The 15,151-nt window shown below is 37.7% G+C and overlaps 2 protein-coding genes across 7 annotated transcripts; both read right to left on the bottom strand.

Annotated features, from left to right (window-relative positions):
• Positions 1 to 579: 579 nt before the first annotated feature.
• Positions 580 to 7,912, bottom strand: LOC112798287 (clathrin interactor EPSIN 2-like). 6 transcript variants are annotated; one of them, XM_025841547.3, is made up of 14 exons: positions 7,528 to 7,912; positions 6,467 to 6,549; positions 6,333 to 6,384; positions 6,068 to 6,147; positions 5,910 to 5,988; positions 5,547 to 5,630; positions 5,256 to 5,401; positions 4,629 to 4,958; positions 4,306 to 4,347; positions 4,127 to 4,219; positions 3,846 to 4,054; positions 3,161 to 3,342; positions 1,582 to 2,881; positions 580 to 1,457 (listed from the first exon to the last, which is right to left on the bottom strand). In XM_025841547.3, exons 2-14 carry the CDS (start codon positions 6,499 to 6,501, stop codon positions 964 to 966), a joined length of 3,126 nt encoding a protein of 1,041 aa, XP_025697332.1. In that variant the 5' UTR covers positions 6,502 to 6,549; positions 7,528 to 7,912; the 3' UTR covers positions 580 to 963. The 6 variants fall into 6 exon arrangements, with proteins under 6 accessions (XP_025697332.1, XP_025697335.1, XP_025697334.1 ...); XM_025841550.3 differs by having other exon boundaries at positions 1,582 to 2,878; XM_025841549.3 differs by having other exon boundaries at positions 6,467 to 6,544; positions 7,528 to 7,824.
• Positions 7,913 to 11,545: 3,633 nt separating this feature from the next.
• Positions 11,546 to 15,151, bottom strand: LOC112798286 (uncharacterized). Its single transcript, XM_025841546.2, has 3 exons — positions 14,062 to 15,151; positions 11,967 to 13,546; positions 11,546 to 11,866 (listed from the first exon to the last, which is right to left on the bottom strand). Exons 1-2 carry the CDS (start codon positions 15,101 to 15,103, stop codon positions 12,003 to 12,005), a joined length of 2,586 nt encoding a protein of 861 aa, XP_025697331.1. The 5' UTR covers positions 15,104 to 15,151; the 3' UTR covers positions 11,546 to 11,866; positions 11,967 to 12,002.

Here is a 15,151-nt window from a genome sequence, read left to right as displayed (position 1 = left end):
ATGCTCCTGTGGGACAAAATTCACTATCACTGCCAGTCACCTATATAGTATATAATTGGCAATCATTTGTTATTACTTATCATGATAGTTCCAATGGGAAACCAATATTAGCATAAACTATGAACCCGCAAGCAAGGGGAAAATACTTAGTCGAGAATTATATGCAAAAACAAAAGTAAGCAGAGGCATCTTTATTTGCTGGTTCTTAAAGTATATGTTCAAATGATTTTTAACCTACATCCCATGGACTGCTGCTGTGCACTGCTGAATTTGAAAATGATCACAAATTTGGATCTGAAATCACCTTTTTTAAGTTAGATATCGTGAAAGTAAGGGTAGCACACGGAATTCTGATGGCAAAAACAAAAAACATGGCATAGGATTCGTCCAGTGTCCAACGTCGAAGGGAATGCATTTAAACCATTTAAAATTTTAAATACACATAAAGGCTAAAGCAACATGATATAGACGTGATATATTTAAAAGATACTATTCCATTACATCAAATATTAACGTAGGCGTAAACCATTGAATTGCATTCTTGAAATGCAAGGTAACAGCGTAGAAAATAGTATACAATTGGGGGAAAAAGAATATATTAATAAACAATCTCTTGTTCAAAAAATTGAGGAAGAGGCAAAGGGAGCAGTAACCCGAGCAAGGTTGCTCGCACTATCCAGTCATTGGTACACAGATAATACTGGTCGATGCTCAGAGCACCTAAAGGAAGATGACCCTCTCTAAGAAAAAAGAATGGTAATATTATAACAGGAATAAGCATACATCACAGTGGGTCACTTTACACAAATTACAACTATAGTTGAAGATACACCGCTATAAAATTCATGTCACCATGTGGACCACTAGCAGCATTGGCATTAGACATCTCATCTCTCAACTTGTAACAAAACAACCAAGTGACTATACTTCACCATGCTCTCTAGAATTGAAGTTCGTTCTATCTCACCGGTAGCCACCATATGGCTGTTGGGCATAACTACCCGGACCCATCATGGGGTTATTATAGTTACCTGGCATGTTAGGCCCGGGAGGCATTCCAATAGGGGGTTGCATTTGGACTCCTTGCCCCATACCCATTCCCATGCCCATTCCCATACCCATACCCATGCCCATTGATGGATTAATGCCTCCGTAGCCTCCCATACCCATTCCAGCACCAGGGCCATTGTTCATTCCTATTCCCATTCCCATACTAGCACCTGGGCCATTGTTCATGCCCATGCCCATACCCATACCCATTCCAGAACCCATCATAGGATTTTGAGGAGTCCTGAGAGCACCGGCACCAGCCCGGCCTATACCTGAACCTGCTCCCATCGCTTTACCCATAGTCACAGTTGATGTTACAGCTGTAGTGGTAGGCTTCTCCATTCTCTTCTCCTTCCTATTTATGGAATCAAAATCAACCCCAATATCTGCTAATGGATTTGTTTTAGCTGCATGTAAAGAAGGATTACAAGTTAATAGTTTATCCATAAAAAGATCAACATGTTAACTGAAACAGGGTGCATAAAGTGAAATGTCGTAAACATGAGAGGCTGAGAAGGTGTAAGCACTCACGTCCAGATATATTCAAATTAACCAGTCCCCTACTTAGTGTATCTGCCCAAACTGTTGATTTTGTTTCAAACTTGTCCTTGGCGGGTTGAGATACCATAGGACTTGAACTGGTTGAAACAGCATATGGTGCAGCACTAGGAGCAAGTGACTGATGGGGAAGTGGTGAGCTAAGGTGTGCAGCACTCCCCTGTTGTCCCATGAAGCTCTGACCATTAAACTGTGCTGCTTGTGGCGTTGATGAGTGAGACACCATATGGGAAGTAGTGTGGGGACTAGATCCACCATAATTGATGAAGTTCGTGTTCTGTGATAAATGTCCTGTTGGAGCTTGGGGAGCTACATGTGAAGGAATAGATGCTGTAGATCCTTGTGGCAGGTAGCTCCCACTGTTCATAGCACCGTTATACCCATTTTGAGATTGAGCAGATGCATGTGGAGCTCCTGAAGTAAAAGATCCATCCTGGGGGTGGAATGCACTATACATATGACCACTTGATTGTGCAGGTTGACCACCTTGAGAAGTAAAAGGTGGCAGCATAGAGTGGCCAGTTGATGATGAAAATGCATGCAAATCAGGTTGCCTGGCATGAGATAAAAAGGGTTGTGCATATTGATTGGTGGGAGCTGATAAGGTTTGCTGGGGAAATTGATCAGTGGGGACTGAAACAGCTTGTGAAGGCTGACTGGTCGCAGCAGAGAAACCAAGCTGGCCAAGTTGGCCAGTTGGTTCAGAAAAAGGTAATGGCATTTGGTTAGATGAAGCTGGAAAGGAAGGTGATGGTTGGGCAACTGCAGGAGCTGAAAAGGCTTGCTCGGAAAATTGACCAGTAGGAAGCGAAAAGCCTTGAGAAGGTTGACTGGTTGTGGCAGAGAAACCTTGCTGGCTTAGTTCACCAGTTGGTTCAGAAAAAGGTGATGCCATTTGGCTAGATGAAGATGAAAATGGAGGAGGATATAGAGCAACAGCAGGAGCTGAAAAGTTGTGCTGTGAAGCCATCTCTGGTGATGGTGCAGGAGGAAGAATGTCTGCAAGAATGTCAATTTCCTGCTGTGGAGACGAGAAATCTTGGGGCAAAAACTGAGAGTTTGAAGAGATATGATGAGTGTCACCAGGAGCAGCTGCAGAGTATGGTACAACAGAAAATGAGTCGCCAAATCCGAAGTTTGTGACCGAATCTGCATTAAGGCCACTTGACTGGGATGGGCCCAGATTCTGGAACGTCTGTGGTTGAGATGGAGCAGCATCATTGTTAGGAACAGCCTTGAATGGCGTATCACCAAATGGATCTTCAAAGGACTGCTGAAAGGAGAAAGCAAAAACACGCGCACACACAAATTAGGAGAGGGACACTTTCTTACAATAATGAGATGAATAAGTAACTAAAATATTATTCAAACATAATTGCTTGAACAGATATGCCCTTTGTAGAAGCTAAAAACTAATTTTTAGAATTCTATCAATTCCCTTGTTTGGTTCGCAAACAAGACTTCTTTAACAAAAGCTCCCCTGCCTACACGTCACAATCATATTTCTAAGAGAATTCAATAGTTTCTTATACCAGCACAATCACACACCTACCTGATCGAAATTAGACCCAGGTGACGGCGCTGCCAAGGAAGCTGTCGAACCAGTGTTTGCATTGCCCTCATGGGTGGCAATTTCTGCCACAGCTGGCCCAAGAGGCAGTGCATTTGATGAGAACGGATCTGGCAGGGATCCCAGAAAGTCCATTTCAACATTATTAGAAGTTACTGGGCTACCTGTGAAGAAAAATAAGCATACCATGAATACAAAGCCAGCTAAATGTTACTTGAATAAAGCAGCATTACATTAAAACCAGCTTCTCAGGACCATTAATGACTGTGCATGAGAATTCAACAATGTCAATTAGGATCATGCTGTTGCTTTAAAAGGTTAGATGGACTAATGTGGTGTCCAGAGTGGTATATATTATAGTTGTATTGAAATGTCTACAACACTGCTCAAAACACACAAAATGAGAAAATCACAATTATGATCTACAGTAGTCAATGATCAATTTTTCTCCTTGTTGGTTGAATATGTCCACAAGTAGATATGAAAAGATATTTTAACTCAAAATGTCTATGAATTCTTCAAACAAGAAACAGTAAGGAACTTATACAAGCACAATGAAGAGCAGCAGCAGCAGCAACAACAACAAAGCCTTGTCCTAATAAGTGGGGTAGACTATATGGATCAAAAGACACCATTCCACCCTGTCATGATGGATAAATACACACACCTGTAGTGGCAACACGGGGGTCAAAGAAATCATCAGTAGCCTCAGTTCCCTGCTTTCCAGATGCAGCTGTACTGGCAACAGCAGTTGCTTCTGTTGGATTATTGCTTGTAGAAGTAGAAGATGCAGTAGGAGCAGAGATTTGGCTGGGATTATCATTTACATGAGGAGATGAGTCTCTCGGAGCAGATGCTACTGAAGTTTCTACATCCCTACAATCAATGTAATATTAGTAACCATATCATGTTATCACATGTTATGTCCATGGTATTTAAGATCCATACCTTTCACTGTGTGCAGGGCTGCAAGATTCACCAATAGCTTCTTCATAACTAGGAGGAACACCCATATTTTGCTCAGAAAGTTTCTTCTCAAGCCTGTCCATTTGTATTGCACACTATAAATATAAATATGCCTAGCAGCAATATACATGCAAGAAAGACCATATCTATGATGGGTATACCTAGCTTCCAAAGAATTGTCTTCAGCTTTGGCACTGCTACCTCTGATAGAGAATATCATAATCAAGTTAGAAGCAAAAAAAGCAAGCTTCCCCATCAAGCAATAATATCACATGTAATACATTACTAATGATAACAATCCTTATTTTCTATCAACTCAGATTGCAAATATAACTAAAAGATAAATACATATGAAGATTTATGTTTATTTTTATTGATGGGCAGACTTTTCACCTTGTTAGCAATGACCACCAAATCCATTAACATTTTCAAACCAAAAGCTACAAAAGAATAAGTAGAGGATTGATATCAGAGGATTTCCTACCGAGATGAGTATTGGCCATCATCATCACGGTCTCTGTCAGAGCTTCTGCTTCTTGTATCATATGCGTAATCAACACTTTGACTTCTTCCTCTATAGTCATCATCCCTGTAACCGTCCCTACCATAACGTTCCTCATATTCTCTGCCATAACGATCCCCGTCACGACTATACCGGTCATCATCTCTATAACCTGGTTCTCTTTCTCTTCCATATCCATACCCATTTCTATCTTCCTCTCTGTTTCCATAACGATCATCATCATACCTATCACCATAAGCTCCACTGCCTGAACCAGGCCTATACATTCCATTGCCTGAGGTGTTGCGAAACCTGATGAATCATGTAAGATAGTTAATACTTAATAGCTCCTCGGGACTGAGAAGTCCACATACATAATTACACACATAATTCTCATATTCTACAATGTGACTGTATATTTATAATCCAGTATCCTAAATGACAATGAAACAGATTATAGATATTTTTTTAACTTGGAAATAAAAAAAGAAAATATCTACTCGTACAATGCCCGAGGCTTGCTAAATAATGGAGTATATATTAAATAGATACAGCCATTGGAAAATAAAGAACAAAATATAAGTAGGATGGATGAAAGAAGAAACTTACTTGTCCCTATTAGCAGCAGCCTTCTGCCTAACCTCTAAGATTTTTTCTTTATCATTCACAAGGAGAACAAGGCCCTGAGATTTCTTCCTAACATTGATTCCTTGATCTCTTCCACTGGAATCAACATATTGAAATTCGGACAATGTCTGTTTGTATGACAATTACAATTACAATTATAATTCTATCAGGTTATAATCTAGTTTTTACACCAATTGAACAACCTAGAGACCTGCATGGCAATTAAACTAATAGTATACAAATTTTAAGTAAGATTGAATAAATTAAACTTACTGATATTTGATAAGCATGTTCTCTGATATCATCTATGACTCGCTCTGACCCATGAGCCACCAAGTACTCTAGTACTGTCAAAGCCTGTTATTGAACAAGAGAGCAGTTAATATGAAAATATAAGAAAAGGCTATTATCTAGAAGAGAAGGATCAGGAGTACATTCAAAAGAGAAACAGGACAGATTAATTAACGTGCAAGAACATGTCATTACTTCAAGGGATGCAAACAAGGACTAATAAATTTTCATAAAGGTGTACGTAGTTATGGGGCACATTGAAGCATTGATAAAGAAAAACACATGCAGTTATAACAACAAAAAATGAACAGGATTAACAGCATCCAGGAACAATTTGATGAAAACCTTGTAGACATGCCGCCAATTCTTTCCCGTGTCATTAACTCGCTTCCAGATTACTGACATGATCATCTGGTATTCATGACTGCAGGTGCACTAAAAAGTTAAGATGTTTCAGAGTGAAATGCAAGTTATCAAGCATAAAGTTAAGAATGAAAGCTTACGGATTTCTGGTTGCCTGAGCAATATCTGAAAGAAGTGATCCATGAGGTCCCCAGGGCTCATTGCTGGTAGCATCAAGTACCTGGAACAAGTGAAGAAAACAATTTATTTTATTCAGATTTTGCAAAATAGGAAACATAAATCTTAGGATTCACTACATCTCTATCAAGAGCAAATACCAGAAGAAAATAAACATCAATTATCTTTCTATAATTTGTATAGACAGAGTCCCACGGTGATGCTATAAAAGAAGGGGAAAATAAGTACCTTCTGTTCAATCCCAGGAACTTTCAGAACTTTCTTATTAACACCTCTTTTTCTGCAATACAACAAAGATGTAACCATACATATATAGCTCACTTTAAACCATGCATAAATAAATAATGATTAGTAATACTTACAGGTCCCTAACAGTTTGACCAATAGCCTTCTTCATTGTAGCTGGTGTTCAGTACAAGCTGTGAGCCAGCACCAAGGGACTGAACTGCCATGCACAAATAACGCCCAATTCAATTATTTTTCATGCACTAGTTCAAGAAAATCTTAGAGATTCTCAACAACATAATGACCTATTGGATTCAATATAGATGTTTTCACGCATTATTCTTTTGTAGTTGTATGTATGCAATGGCTTGCAGTAATATTGAGAAAATGCATGGCAAATAGTTAATAGTCAAGTCTTGGTTCACTAATCAAATTAGAATGTCGTCAATCATAAGCAAATATCACTGTCTCCAAGGGATAGAATGATAGAATGGGCATGAAATCTGTAAGAGGTGAAAATTTAGGCCTCTGGTTTGTACCAACATGCTAAGGGTTAGACAGTATGATCAAAATTCAAAAGGAATTTAGTGTCAAATGAATTATGTAAAATTATAGAGACAAATTTAGAATACAAACAAAAACTAAATAATAAAATTCGAAAACAAGTCCTACATGTATTTTCATAGATCAATGCGATTTCTCAAAGAGATACAAAAGTTGTTCGGTTGTTCTATATCACCGCGTAGATTACTGTATCTATTACATTTAAAATAATCAAAAGGTAACAAGAACATATTGAATGACATAAAGCATGCGTCTACCATTGAAATTACATATTTTTCCAATGAAAATTCAATTGAAAAAAACAAATAAACAAACTAACCATGACTGCGCAGCTAGAATGTACAATTGAAAGCTAATATTTTGCAACAAATAATAGAATCAATTTTCAATTAAGATTGGCACCAAAATCATACAAAGTAAAAAAAAATCGAGGGCGAGGCAAAATGAAGCATGAAAACGGAGATGAAAGGGCAACAGGAATCAGACCCGGAAAAGAAGGTGAATGGTTGATAACAAAAAAAAAATAAATAAAGTTTGAGTGCAACAAACAAGAGTGCATTAAAGAGAAGCTGTAGATCCAACGCATTGAGATAGAAAAGAAGACAGATCTGGAAAGAAGGAAATGAGAAGGAACCTGATCCAATCCGATGGGACAAATTCGTCGGCAGAAACGGGAAAAAACTCAAGGTTGGTGTGAATGCCAACAACGTCTCTAAACAGAGAGGAGAGAGAGATTGCAATTTGCAATACCTCTCTTCTGAGTTATGCTTTGAACGATAATAATAATAGTAATAATAATAATAATAATATGGGTCTTAAAAACAATAGTAATTAATTAAATTGATATTAGGTTTTGCTCCAAAGTATGAAACACAAAAATGGCCCCGTTGTCTGCTCTGCTGTGCTGCCCCTATCTCTCTCTTTTTCTCTCTCCAATTTGGGAGTTAATATCTGAAATGTAAGAAAAATTAATGAACAGCAAGACAGCGCAACTTCCACGCAGAGAATCAAGGAACAATACTTTTTGGTTTTGTATTTTTTATTTTTAAACTAATTAATTAATTAAAGAATTATATACTACTTTAATATAAAATTAAATGTGCTATGATTATATTTTTTATTTATTTTAATATTTGCAAGTATCATTATTTTATAGTTGTCAAAAGAAAGTAAACTACTTTACTTTCATTGTTTTAAAATAAAATTAAAATGTGCTAGGATAGTATAGTAATATGGCAACTTTGACCCTCCTACGTACACATCTTTAAAAGGTCAAAACATGACAAATAGTTTTGTGTAATGCATTATTTAGACTATAATTTTGACATCTTTTGAAGGCAAGAAAGAAGACTTGATGTCTAACATTGATAGGAACATAATACAAAGCATGCATACATCATCGGCTAATTATTCGCAACATACATAGTCCATATCAATAGAAAAAACATTTACGAGTGTATTACAGTTATATCTATTATCGCATATAAAATGTGAATGATGTTAGGTTGGGTCTATTCTAGACTCTAGTCCAGTAGTTTAGAAAAAGAACCCCACTATCTAGTATGTAAGTTGGCATATATAATAAACGATTGATACCATATTTAAAAGTATTTGTTTAATTTATTATAAAAATAAATTAAACAAAAATTAAACACTTAATTATAAATATTATAAAATTCACTTATATAATAATATTTTTTTTACTTTGCTTTTGACGAGTACACCAACTTTGCTTTATGATGATAGGGCTTTTCAGTCAATCCACATCCTGCTTTTCAATACGCATGCAATAAGTTTTCCCCACTTTTTTTTTCTAAGAAAGAAAACTATAAGCCAATGCAATTCCAGTTTTATTAATCATCAAAACAATTCTATTCATAAATAGTAGGCCAAGAAAGAATGTATTGATTATTTATTCAGACATAGTTGCACAGAATTCGTTAGCGATTAAGAGGTGTGAATGATTAAATTTTTTGGTTGATGCACACATCATAATAAGAATTGTGTGTTTGATGATCAGCTTGGGGTTAATTGTAACTAGTGTTAGTAACCCGTTCCACGGGACAGACTTATTCAAGTTAATATTTTTTTTATGAACAAATTGGAAATAGCTAGTTTGTTGATCTTTATAAACTACCATAAAATTTGAAAATGAGTATGATCATATACAACAATTATAATTCTATCCTATGGTTATATATGAATTATATGTAGATGTTGTTTATGGTGTCTAATTGTGTTGGTAATTAGTGTGGTTATTTTAAGTTGACCTATAATGATGCAACACGTGGTGAATTTGTTGGGCCAACCGTGGGAAGCTCTCGACCACTGGAGAGACTTCGGGGAGGAATCAAGCGTCAAAACTTCAACACTCCTCACACTTGCAACACTAACAATCTCCCCCTCAAGTGTGAGCCTCCACATCAACACCACATCCAACTCAAAACCTTAAGGTGTCAAGTTAATGGGTTTCTAATCTTATAAACTCCTCACTCTTCCTTGCTTTCTTTGATGTGGGACTAACTTCAACACTCCTCACACTTGCAACACTAACAGAATTGACTAACAAATTTGATCGCATGTAGTTAGTATTGAGGCATAATAACTCTGCTAATTAAGAAAGGTAATTTTGAGTGTGCGTATTTAGTCTAAACAATCAACTAAACTTGTGCAAAAATAAAAGAAATTACTTGTAGAGTTTAAATTAACAGAGATGTTGTGATGAAAAAATAAATAAAAAACTAGATGAAAAAAGAACATGAGAAAATTAAAAATAAAAAAAATATCATTAATGAAAATTAAGCAACACAGAGATATCCCCTTATGAACAGTGTTTTTCGTTTCCGATCATGTCTGGCGTAGGCAATTTTCTTTTGAACAGTTTTTTTTTGTCAGTGGATTGGACAACCTCAATCTTAGGTACTCCAATGGATTGGACAATCCCTAATCTTAGGTACACAATACACCCACACACTCCTCACACATTTTATCATATTTTTCTTCAATTGCATTCTCTAGCGTTTGAACAGAAAAAAACTTAACCCATTTGGACCAATAAAGATCCATCTTCCATGTCCTAGAAGAAAAAAAGAGGCACTCTTCTTCAACCTGAAAACAACTCAGAACTCCAACTACGATTACCTCAACAGTTACTCCCTTCTACTTCGGATACTCACATAGACCAGAAAAACTCAATGACGCCGATCCTACAACACAGGGAACTATCAAACGCCTTTTACAGACGGACCAGTGCCACCTTCTTCCACTTCTTCAACCATTAACATGCAGTTGAGTATAAAATCAACTTCCACTTTCGATCATGATTACAGTGAATACATAACTAGTGTGGCCTTTCTCCATTTCTTCTCCAAAACCATTTCACAATTTGACATTTTTATCTTTGGAACATCACCTATTTATAAAAATGTTTTTGCAGTAAACAAAAAATAGTTATTGTTTTTTGACACTTAAATACAAGTTAAGGGTACCACTTACATATTTCACTTGTTACCATTTTATTGGTTAGTCAACCGATAGTCACCGTTAGTCGTTATTAGTGGAATCGTAGCCTTATATGTATTGTTGTTTTATGTTGAGGTATATTGGTCCATTATTAACTTTTTACAGTTTAAGCAAATTTTTTAATTAATAAAATAAAAAAATTAAAATGCTACAAAAAATTAAATTTTTTTATGGTTCTTGTGGAAGAGAATTGGTTTATCCATTAATTGAGTATCACTAAAAATAAATGAAAGATGAAATGTTATCTTATCAAGGTAAACATCAATCTATATTGATGATGAAATCTTGATGATAGGAGGAGGCAGTCATCATTCTCCTTATTATTATTGTCATCATAAATCTTGATGATGAAATTATTGGTTAAGCGGCCATGCAACAAGACTTTGCCCTTTAATTTCCTTTTAGTAGAAGACAATAGAATAATAATATTTTAATTACTTGTTATATAAACAAAAGAGTCCTGTTAGGGAGTCAATGGCTTATTTCTAGAGCTCTAATATCATGTCATGATACCACTCATTTCAGAAGTTTACGCTGATGAAAAAAGGTAACTAATAGTTATATCTCTAATACTCTCTAAACCTCCATTGTACGTATTGTACAAATATTTCATTGGCTCCCCATACTTAAACGCCATTTCGAATTTTTTAAAGAGGAGTGCTAGGAGCCAACACTATTGTTAAATTCTGGTCAGCACTTAATTATCAAAAGAAAATTGAATAATTTTATACCATTAGATGCAATTTCACACTATTAAAAACATTATTAATGACTAATTAATGGCTAAAAAACACAAAATCTATTGGCTGATAGACTTTCTCTTTTCGAAATGATAAAATATTACCATATGCTTTGCTTATTAGGGAAGAAATTAACCAAGAATTAAAACGGTGCAGACTAAGTAATATATATTATGATGGAAAAGTCTAAGGGGCCAGCAATTTTATTAAATTCTGGCCAGCATGTAATCATCAAAGAAGAGTGAGCCATTGGATGAAATCTCACATTAATCTCACACCATTAAAAGCCTCATTGATGGCTATTTGATGGCTATAAATCCCAAATGTTGCTGGCCCCCTAGCATTCCTCTATTATGATTACTCTTATTGCAAACGCGTAAGAAGATACAATTAATAAAAAATGGCACAATAATTGGAAATAAACATACAAAGAACGTACAAATGATAATATTAATTTATGCATATAAACAAATAAGAAATATATATCTCTCCTTGACTTGGCTTCTACGTTTCAAATCTGATGGGGCTTGTTGCCGATTTTTCTTGAACTTATTAAGCACAGGACATGTAAGATTGCTGTCCAAGAAACAGAAGCAGCAGCCTCACCCAAATAGCGAACCTTGTAGCTTAGAGAAATTATGTTATTCAAAGAACTTGGATATGAATAATGTTTTACTTTGCTCCAAATAAAAGACTTTATTCCACTAGACCCTGAAATATATGTAACAACATATAATATAATCACTACTCTGTAGATCAATCAATTACGTACATACTTAACTATCCTTTTTAAGATAATAAAACTACTTACATGACTTATCACGATTTGTGTTTCTGCATTCTAACCTCACTTGTAGATTGGTGGTGGTGGGGAAGCATAGATGTACGCCGGTGGCGGAGGAGACTTGTAAGTGTATGTGGGAGTAGGAGTTGGGGATGGAGGAGGTGGTGAGGTATAGTGATATGGTGGTGGTGGAGATGGGGATGGTGGAGGAGGGCTTACGTAATGGTAAGGTGGTGGGGGAGACGGTGATGGTGGTGGAGGAGATTTGTAGTAGTAGGGAGGAGGAGGAGAGGGAGATGGTGGAGGAGGACTCTTGTAGTAGTAAGGAGGTGGTGGAGAAGGCGAGGGAGGTGGAGGAGATTTGTAATAATAAGGAGGAGGTGGTGATGGAGATGGTGGTGGAGGTGACTTGTAATAGTAAGGAGGCGGTGGTGAAGGTGATGGTGGAGGTGGTGATTTGTAGTAGTAAGTGGGTGGTGGTGATGGGGATGGTGGTGGAGGACTCTTGTAGTAGTATGGAGGAGGAGGTGATGGTGATGGTGGAGGAGGAGATTTGTAGTAGTAAGGAGGATGTTCTGGCGATTTTTCTGGAGGAGGAGGAGACTTGTAGTAGTATGGAGGAGGAGGCGATGGAGACGGTGGTGGAGGGGATTTGTAGTAGTATGGAGGAGGAGGGGAAGGTGATGGTGGTGGAGGTGACTTGTAGTAGTAAGGAGGTGGTGGTGATGGAGATGGTGGAGGCGGTGATTTATAGTAGTAAGGAGTAGGGTGTGGCAATTCTTTAGGTGGGGGAGGGGATTTGTAGTAGTATGGAGGAGGAGGAGAAGGTGATGGTGGTGGAGGTGACTTGTAGTAGTAAGGAGGTGGTGGCGATGGAGATGGTGGAGGTGGTGATTTATAATAGTAAGGAGTAGGGTGTGGCAACTCTTTGGGTGGGGGAGGAGATTTGTAATAGTAAGGCGGTGGAGGAGATGGTGATGGTGGGGGTGGAGACTTGTAGTAGTATGGAGGAGGAGGTGGAGACTTATAGACATAAGTAGGTGATGGTGGGGGTGGAGATTTGTAATAATATGCTGGTGGAGGTGGAGACTTATACACATATACTGGTGATGGTGGAGGAGGTGACTTGTAATAATATGCAGGTGGAGGAGGAGACTTATATATGTAAGTGGGTGATGGTGGAGGTGGAGATTTGTAATAATATGGTGATGGTGGTGGAGACTTATATACATAAGTGGGTGATGATGGAGGAGGTGGTGAGTTGTAATAATATGGAGTAGGTGAAGGTTTGTGATTGTGGTGGTGATTGTGTTTTTCACATTCTTCATCTGACTTCTTTGAAGCATAAGCAAATGGCTTAGCCTTGAGGACAACTTCATATTTGTTCTCAGACTTCAAAAACAAGTGAGTTTCATCATTCAACAAGGTAGGGATGTTGTAGGGTGAATCCTTAGGAGGAGCATGGAGCTTAGCCTTGCACACTGCAGATCCATATTTGACATAATCAAAGTCCTTCACAGTAATACTGTATTTTCCATTGATCTTTGTTGTACCATATGCCTTTATGGTTTTACTTCCTACTTCGCATGTCACTTCCACAACAGCTCCTGTCTCATAATTTAAAAAGTTAACATGAATAAAATATACACACAACTCAAATCATAATTCATACATAAAAAAACAATAGAGCAAATTGCATACTTGTAGTTTTAAATGTTATTTATTGGTCTTACTATAAGATTACTACTAACAACTAACCCTTCTAAAAATTAAAGTTACACCATTCTCGTCATATATATTGCATTTGTTGATAATAAACAAAATCGTTTTCAGACAAGGAAAATTATGCAAAGTTATTGTTGACCTTGATAAAATAATAGAAACATGAGTTTTTTTTTTTTTTTTTTTTTTTTTTTTTTTAACTGAGTTTTAGAGAAGTATATATAGAAAAGTCGTTTTGCTTCTCCAAAAAGTAATGAAAAAGCACATTGCATCAATTAAATAGTACTAAAAGTTAAACTATAACCCAATAAAATAAAAAGAGAGAATACTTTCATACTAGAAATAATATCTATAAACGGATAGAAAAGAAGTATTAAAGTATATATGAATTATAACATACCTTTGAGGTGTTTCTTGTTATGAGATTTTTCGGGGTATGCCCAGTCATAACATTTGTAGAAATAGACTTTACCTACAACCTTAACGACCAGCTGGTGATGGGGGTGGTGGTGATATACAACTGGTGGAGGAGGAGAATTGTAGTAGTAAGGTGGAGATTTCACTGGTGGTGGCGGGGACTTGTAGTAGTAAGGTGGATGAGGCACAGGAGATGGGGGAGGAGGTGATTTATAGTAGTAAGGCGGAGGAGGAGATGGTGAAGGTGGCGGTGGAGATTTGTAATAGTAAGGTGGATGAGGCACAGGAGATGGAGGAGGAGGTGACTTATAGTAGTAAGGCGGAGGAGGAGATGGTGAAGGTGGTGGTGGAGATTTGTAATAGTAAGGTGCAGGCGGCGATGGAGATGGAGGAGGAGGTGACTTGTAGTAGTATGGGGGTGGAGGAGATGGAGATGGAGGAGGAGGAGATTTGTAGTAGTATGGCGGTGGAGGAGATGGTGACGGAGGTGGTGGAGACTTGTAGTAGTATGGCGGTGGAGGAGATGGTGATGGAGGTGGTGGAGACTTGTAGTAGTAAGACTCCTTAGGTGGGGGTGGAGACTTATAATAGTAAGGTGGGGGAGGAGATGGTGAAGGTGGTGGTGGGGATTTGTAATAGTAAGGTGGCGGGGGAGAGGGGGATGGTGGTGGGGGAGATTTGTAGTAGTAAGGTGGTGGGGGAGAGGGTGAAGGTGGTGGAGGAGACTTATAGTAGTAAGGTGGAGGAGGAGAGGGGGAGGGTGGAGGAGGAGACTTGTAGTAGTAGGGTGGCGGCGGAGAGGGTGAGGGTGGTGGGGGAGATTTGTAGTAGTAAGTTGGAGGTGGAGGTGAAGGTGAGGGTGGCGGAGGAGACTTGTATTCATAAGGTGGTGGAGGTGGAGAATTATAGATGTAAGGATCTGCAGCAGCCACATTGTAGGAAATGAGAATAATGGCGAATGCTGCAGTAATGGGCATTTGTGGCCAAAGACGCCCCTTCATGGGGCCTTTGGCACCGCCGGACATTATAATTATTGTTCTGAGACGGTGGTGTGTTTAATTCCTTGCTTGAAT

The sequence above is a fragment of the Arachis hypogaea genome, chromosome 14, assembly GCF_003086295.3.
Source record: "Arachis hypogaea cultivar Tifrunner chromosome 14, arahy.Tifrunner.gnm2.J5K5, whole genome shotgun sequence".
NCBI lineage: Eukaryota > Viridiplantae > Streptophyta > Magnoliopsida > Fabales > Fabaceae > Arachis > Arachis hypogaea.
The sequence above is the reverse complement of the archived record's forward strand: the minus strand, read 5'-3'. Positions and strand labels throughout refer to the sequence as shown.